At 41.9% G+C, this 7832-nt stretch overlaps 1 protein-coding gene across 1 annotated transcript; it reads right to left on the reverse strand.

Annotated features, from left to right (window-relative positions):
• Nucleotides 1-1984: 1984 nt before the first annotated feature.
• LOC120790100 (retinaldehyde-binding protein 1-like) lies at nt 1985-6393 on the reverse strand. The gene is made up of 6 exons (XM_040127395.1): nt 6205-6393; nt 5844-6048; nt 3344-3522; nt 2555-2713; nt 2344-2454; nt 1985-2251 (listed from the first exon to the last, which is right to left on the reverse strand). The coding sequence occupies exons 1-6, from the start codon at nt 6391-6393 to the stop codon at nt 2105-2107; spliced, it is 990 nt and encodes a 329-aa protein (XP_039983329.1). The 3' UTR covers nt 1985-2104.
• Nucleotides 6394-7832: the final 1439 nt, after the last annotated feature.

Consider the following 7832-nt stretch of genomic DNA (forward strand, 5'->3'; position numbering starts at 1 on the left):
CAGCCTTGCATTAAATTTTTTTTTTTTTTTTTAAATGCAATGCATATAAATACTGGAATCTGGAAAAGGTATGAGCTCCGATTTTAAGTATGCAATAAGTGCAGCAAATGTCAAAATAAACTGCAAACTGATGTTCACAGTGCAAATGTAAAGACCCTTCAGGAGGGAAAACAGTCTGGAGGGATACATTTCCATGGTAACTAAGGTCAGACTCATTTAATCCTCCTTTATGAAACAGAATTGGCTGAAAACAGGCCTGATTTGATGGGGAAAGCCTGGTGGTAATCTAACTGGTAATCTTGCTTTCTCAAACACGCATCAGGTTATCTGAAATAACAGGAAGACAAATGATAAAAACTACAATTCATATCAAACTACAGACACACACACACACACAAAAAAAATCTATTTTATTGAAAATTTCCCAATCCAATGCACATTGCAGAATGGATATTTGTGGTACATCAGGCATCTGAGTGTAACAACAGAAAAAAGGCTGCTGAGACAAAGAACTGTTTCCATGGCACCGCATCAGGAGGCCCCTGCTCCTAAAAAAAACGGTCAAATGCAGGCACATCCATTATTAGTCTTCCCTCTTCATACCTTTTTAAAATTCACCCTTGAGACTGTAATACGCTTCTATTGCTCCTTCATCTGACAGAACTGTAGGCACAAGGTTGTCCTGTATGTTTTAAAATTAATTTTTTAGGCAAAGAACATAAAACCATTCTCAGTCTGACCTCATTCTGGTTGTGAGCTACATCATCACATTACCAGCTCTCTCACCGTCCCTCTGCTTATACAGTAATAAGGAATGTAACCGGAACAGGAGCAAAACTCGCCAGAACTATCAAATCACAAACATTAACCATCAGTTATTCTCTCTGTAGTATCTAAACATCCTTTTTCGTTCCCATATCTATCACCATTACACAGTGGCATGAAAAAGTTTGGGTTCCCCGGGTCAAAATTTTTGCTACTGTGGATGGTTAAGTGAGTAGGAGATGACCTGATCTACAAAAGGCATAAAGTTAAAAGGTGAAACATTTTTTAACATTTTAAGCAAGATTAGTGTATTATTTTTTTGTATTATAAGTGTATCATTTTGATCCCCTGAACTGATGACGTTAAAATAGAACTTTTTGGTCTCAATTAGCAAAGGTATGATTGGAGGAAAAAAGGTTGCAGAATTTCATGGAAAGAACACCTCTCCAACTGCTAAACACGGGGGTGGATCGATCATGCTTTGAGCTTGTGTTGCAGCCAGTGGCACAGGGAGCATTTCACTGGTAGAGGGAAGAGTGGATTCAATTAAATACCAGCAAATTCTGAGAGCAAATATCAGACAGACTGTACAAAAAGCTGAAGATGAAAAGAGGATGGCTTCCACAACAGGATAATGACCCCAAATACACCTATAAAAATCCACAATGGACTACCTCAAGAGGCGCAAGGTGATGGTTTTGCTGTGGTCCTCCAAGTTCCCCGACCTAAACATCATCGAAAATCTGTGAATAGACTTCAAAAGAGCACTGCACTCAAGACGGCCCAAGAACCTCTCAGAACTACACGCCTTTTGCAAGGAAAAATGGGCGAAAATCCCCCAAACAAGAACTGAAAGACACTTAGCTGCTACCAAAAGCATTTACCAGCTGTGATACCTGCCACAGGGGGGTGTTACTAAGTGCTGTCCATGCAGGGTGCCCAAACTTTTGTTTCAGGCCCTTTATCTTTTTTGTTATTTTGAAATTGTAAAAGATGGAATTAAAAAATCAATCTTGCTGAAAATATTAAAGAAACGTGTCATCATAACGTCATGCCTTTTAGATATCAGGTCATCTTTTACTCACATCACTAGTCACAGAAACAGAAAATTTGACCATGGGAGCCCAAACTTTTTCGTGCCACTGTATTACTCATTTGCAAACCATCCCCTGCTCCTAACTCTAGATACTTCTTTTTTGCTCATAAGAACTGCCTGAATAATAATGAAAATATCAACCTAGCTTCAAAATAAGACCACATATCTGATCTGATCACAAAAGAAGCATCTAGGGGTGAAGGACACTATAACTCTTGGGTTTGAAAGGGGATGACTGTTCTTTCAGAGAGCAGTGTCTTCAGAGCCAAAAAGCTTGGTGGTGATGGCCTGGCAATCAGCAACAGAGGCTTTCCCGTCAAAATCCGCCGGCAGGATGCCTGCATCGAATTCTTTGAAGTAGTTATCCAGCTCGTCGCCGTGAACAAAGACCTGAGGAGAGATGCAACTCATTCAGATGAGAGAAAACCGAAAAAACTGAATGTCGGATTGAGATGGAAGGGGTGGCTAGCAACTGTCCGTACCCTCTCCAGCAGTTTGCTCTTCATGAAGGGTTTGACCACGTTGTACGTAGTGGTGAAGTACCAGGGCTGGTGAGTGACGTGGACCGCCTTGAAACGGGCAGGGAAGGAGTCCTGCAGGTGAACACACAACACAGCAAAGGATTTGAAAGTCCACAGCTCTGAGGTTCCACGTCAAGAGATCCTCAACTTTTCCTTTAGAGTCGGATCTCACCTGCAGCATGTCCACCATCTTCTTCAGCTCAGCCGGCTTTATTCCTGAGGCATGCTGCATGGTGAAGCCTTTGAAGTTCTCAATCAGGACGAAGCCATTGATCTGCGTCTCTTCGTTCTCAAGCAACTTCTCCAGGATCACACAGTATGCTCTCAAGATCTGTGGCACACACACACACACTTACAGACTTATATTGAGAAATTAGCTCAACATTCTCGTCAACTGTGCATTTACAGTTGGGCAAATCCCATACACAAACACAGCATGTTTAAGATCTACCCACAGATTTTCAGTGATGTTCGGGTCAGGGGACTGCCAGGGCCGCTCCAAAAGCTTCGGCTGGTGTTGCTTTAAGTAGATCGTGGGAGATTTTGAGGTTTGCTTTTTAGTTGACTGTGTGTGCTATTAAATCAATATTTAGTTGAATTTATTCTTCCCTCCCCATCTGTGCAATGTGTCCTGGGCCACTGGCTGCCACACGAGCCCGAAGCAGCATATTCCCACCCCCCCACGCCCTGTTGGCAAAGGGGGGAGTTACTATGTTCTGACTTAGCAGAGGGCGCAATCTTTTGCACATTCTACAAATTACTGTTTAATTTTTTTCCCTACATTTAGGTTCATTAACATTTGAAAAAAGGCTAATTTTTTTTAACGTGTGTTTGCAGCAGGGATTGTATTTACTTCTTTTCACTTCAAAAATCAACAAAATATGTAATTTGCCCAAAGTTCTGCATGAATCTGTATACCAAAGAAGTGCAGCTGTGCTGTGTGAATTTGCTTTACAGCTACCTCATCAAATGTGATCTCCTCCAGGTCCCAGTTCTCGATGTTGAAGAGCAGGACCACATGGCCATACTTGTCTCTGCTGGGCAGAACCACAGGGTAGCCCGCCTCGATGGTGCTGCGGACAGCCTCGGGGGTCAGGTTCTCAAACAGCTCGGGGTACTCCTTCCTGAAGCGCAAATAACCTAGAGCAGGGGTCTGCAGTTAGGTTCACCTGTGGGCCAGTTTTTATTCAGAATTGTTCAATAAGGGGGACCAACACAGATCTACAGGTGCGGAGGAGATGCAGCTCTATGTGTAATTTTATTATTGACAATTGCTTTCATTTTAAGAATAAAACAGATTCATAAAACTTGTTATTTCAGGGATTTAAATGAGGGCAGATATTATTTTTCCCATTCGGTCACTGAGTGCTAACAAAGTTACAGCAGATTTTATTACTGTAAAACTCATTTGGCATGAAATGACTCATATTAGAGCTGCAACTAACAATTATTTTCATTATCAATTAAACTGCTGATATTTGCTCAATCGATCAATCACCAGATTTGTCTATAAAAGAATAGGGTGAGAAATTGATGAAAAAAGTTGTTTTTTCTCCGACCACCGGTACAAAACCCAAAGATATTCAGGTTACTGCCACATAAAACAAAAACAAAGAGCATTAAATCCTTGCCATCGAAAGGCTGTTTGCTGTGACTAAAACGAATATTCGATTATCAAATTATTTGCCAATCAATTTTCTGTCGATCAGTTAATCAATTAATCAATCGATAGACTAATCGTTTCAGCCTCAGCTCATATACACAAATGTAATTGTTGAGTTATCCAAATCCAATAAACAGTCACCTGTTCCATCTATGGTTGAATGAAAACACTGTTGTTATTGTTGCCTTCGAACAGTTTTTCTTTAATCAACATGCCATGTCTATTAGCCTGCTACCTATTTGTGTTTGAGACGCAAACGATTGATTGTATTTGATGTTACAAGGTCATGTTTATTACTCAAGCCTGCTGCTAATATTGTTACCTACAGTCGATTTACGGAAAACAAAAGTTTTGATGCAAACTATGACAGGTGAAACATTTTTTGGCACATTCGACCGGGGCCCAAGGGCCGGCACTATTTGCTTCCCACTGGCTGAGAGGACCCCCCCCACACACACACACACACATACCTGTGGGTCACAGCTGAAAGATCAGCTGCACTCTCTTATAGCACGCTGCCGGTTCACAAACCCGCTGCATACAAGTGCATGACTGCTCGGTGCAGGTCGTTGATGTGCCAGACATAATGACACCACTGTCTTAGTGCATCTACAGAGCTGCGCTAAGCCTCTTCATACCGAGGCACCAATTAACCCACAGTAAGCGTGTTTGCATGTGAGAAAGTCCATCTGGACACGCATGTTGTGTGTGAGGTATGTGTGTGTGTGTGTGTGTGTGTGCAGACAGGCATGCATGTGTTGAGCAAGTAGCAATTAACCTTACAGGAAAAAGTTCACATTCCCATCACACTAATAAGTTCTCCTACTATATTCACAAATCTGTGTGTTTTTTCTTGTGCTACTGTCTTTGTGAGGAACACACATTCAAATAATAATAGCAAGATGTGGAAAAGAACTTAAATTGTTTTTGTCAGTCCTCATCATGTAACTTTTGTCAAGGTATTTCTGGGTTACTTGTGGGCCAGAGGTTCGGTCTAGGGCTAAGAGGGCATTTGAGTTACAGCTGAGTATACATAAAGGACCGGATTTTAGAGTATTAGATCAAAGGTCAGGGTTTTAATGTGGCGGTGAAGGTAGCTTTACATTTGGATTATCAACATATTTGGTATAAATTTGAGTTTAGGTTGCAGCTGGGTTAACAGGGTTAATTTGTTTGTGGTTAGGGAAATAGAATCTTACTCTACATTTTTGGTCATGAAGAAGATTGAAAAATAAAATAAAAGTAAAAAAAGAATAAAAAATGTTTGTGTGTGTGCAAGTTATAGGCACACACACACACACACACACACACACAAACAATAAGCAAGTCAAAAGCTTGGTCTCTTCTCACAGGAGTGTCAAACTGCTCTGCTCTTTCATCTCCTCTCCTCTCCCAGACCAACACAATCAGCGCGAGCGCAGTGAGGTTCCCAGCAGAACACGGTGGGTTCACAAGTAAGAGTAAAATTGCTGTCCCATTTGGACACAAAGGAGGGCTTTGTCAGGGGAAACTCAGAAGCAACTCAAAGCCCCCAATTAATGAACATATGCCTCCCTGTCTCAGTGATGGACAGGATCCATGCAAACGAGGAGCACAAAAGGAGTCTCACGCTCTATTACCGAAGCTATTGGAAAAATGTCTGCAGAGGCTGAATCAAAAACATATGAATACCAAAATAATATGGGCAGAAAATTCACTTCTGGTAATGGACAGTATATCTCAGTTTGTCTCTTTACAGCAGAGCTGAAATAAAAGTCATCGGCGGATGGACTAACAGGCGGTCTCTTCCGTTACTCACCTTTCATGAGCTCGTGGGCCCTGACAACGTCAAACTTGCGGGCTCTGAGGAAGCGCAGCAGCAGAGAGTCGGGTTTGTCCCCGAAGCGTTCCAGCACCAGTTTGGCCAGGTCGTCTCCGTCCGCTGCCCTCTCCTTCATCGCGGCCCGCAGGTCCTTCAGCGACGACGCCCGCCTCTCATCTGTCTCATTCAGCTCATCCTTGGCCTTGAGGAGAGGAAGGGATTTCAAAATGACATCGTTAAACAAGAGCAAACACATCAGACAGACGCTGGGGTCTGAGTGCCACAACTATTCGAACGGCAAAATTCTGACTTGGACTCTTCTGTACGTGCTACCACCCAGCTATTTTTTTTTTTTTACCTTTTGCACAGTGTGGCCAGGCAGTTTGTGACACGGCCCAAACACTGGCCCATGATCCTTCACTGTCAAATGCTCCAGCTTGGACCGCATGGCCTGCTCCTCCTCTGACACCATACGGAAAGATCCAGTCTGCATAAGGATGAATTTGTAAAAGATTTTAAAAAAAAAACACCATACTGGCTTATGCATATCATAAAATCATTGGTTTTCCTCTAGTTTTTTTGGGGTCGCTTTTTAAAGTCTATTATACATGCTTTACTTCTTGATTACTTCAGTGGAAGCTAATTAACATGACTTTAAGCTTTTTTTTTTTTTTTTTATAACAAATGTTCAGAGAGATACACCACCACACAGGCACCTGAGGGCGTACAACAGACCCCAAACGATGCACACGAGCGAACGGCTGGTTAATCTGCTTCACATGATTACAGAGAGGACCTCTAAAGCCACTTCTCAAAAAAAAAAAAAAAAAACAGCTTAAGGGTCCATCCCAGAGCCAGCATTAAGAGGCATCATGCGCTGACAGTCAAACCTCCAAGAGCTGATGCTATTAAGCCAGGCCCACGGCATTTAACCGCTGAACTGGAGCCAGACAAAGTGACACTCAAGTACTCTGTCTGAGATGTTGCAAAGTAATTGAACTTACCGCAGCCATGGTTGCAGCGTCTCTCAGCAGCTTCACCAACACCGTGAAGAAAGAAGGGCTGGCACAAAAAGACCGTGAACACGTCAGTGAAGGAAAACCGAGTCTGCAGCCTTTTTCTTTCAGAGTTGTCCACGAGTTTTTTAATGTCAAGAGTTTCTTTATGGAAAGGCCATACGATGAAAAATCTGTCCAGTTGCTGATATATGACAGAATCTACATAAATGATCCACATAAATGCAACAGGTAATGGTGTATACTCAATTTAACTGCGATCTAAAAACAGACCTACATTTACTGGAAAGGGTTCATTGAAAGTGCACAGTAGTGTAGTCTCATTCAAAACATTCTTCAACGATATTTAAAACATTAAAAAAAAAAGATACCTGGCCAAATAATGTTAATTTAGTATGTTATAAAGCCATATACTGATGCTGATATTAATTGATCTAAAGTGCTGTAACCAAGAATCATGTCACAGATGCCACACAGCTCCACTCCAGCAAAAATGTACGAGTGTGTTTGTCCACCAGTAAGCAATTTCAAATGAAATCTCAAATACAGAACATCAAACAGTGCAATGAACAAAGCATACAAAGCATGGACAACGAATTAACACACTTTACAACACATTCATTCATTTAAGTAAATTATGGTTATGTGGCATTCAGCATCCAATAAAAAGATGCATGGTTTATCACAGCGGTTTTGTTTTAGTACCCACTTTCATCATCTTTATTTGCAGATCTATCTAGGGGTTATTTTAGCTAAAGAGCTGTGCAGCCTTACCTTAAGCAGACGGGATAAGACAAGTAGACCGAGTGGCAGGGGAGACAACAGGAGGAGAGAGGACAAGGAGGGGAGGAGTTACGGAAAATGTCACTCAAAGCAGGATTAAAATGACACAGTGGATTACAATGAATGGCTAATCTACATAATGCAAACTGTGGAGTGAAGGGGGAACTGGGAGGTGTGCGGCCTGGAC

Source organism: Xiphias gladius, chromosome 1, assembly GCF_016859285.1.
Source record: "Xiphias gladius isolate SHS-SW01 ecotype Sanya breed wild chromosome 1, ASM1685928v1, whole genome shotgun sequence".
Taxonomy (NCBI): domain Eukaryota; kingdom Metazoa; phylum Chordata; class Actinopteri; order Istiophoriformes; family Xiphiidae; genus Xiphias; species Xiphias gladius.

Excerpts from the sequence above, each read along its gene's own strand:
- LOC120790100 (XM_040127395.1), bottom strand. The coding sequence starts at position 6,393 with ATGCATAAGCCAGTATGGTGTTTTTTTTTTAAAATCTTTTACAAATTC. Across the intron at positions 2,714-3,343 it reads AGGAGATCACATTTGATGAG|ATCTTGAGAGCATACTGTGT; the intron begins GTAGCTGTAAAG and ends TGTGTGCCACAG. Across the intron at positions 2,455-2,554 it reads AGATGGTGGACATGCTGCAG|GACTCCTTCCCTGCCCGTTT; the intron begins GTGAGATCCGAC and ends GTTCACCTGCAG.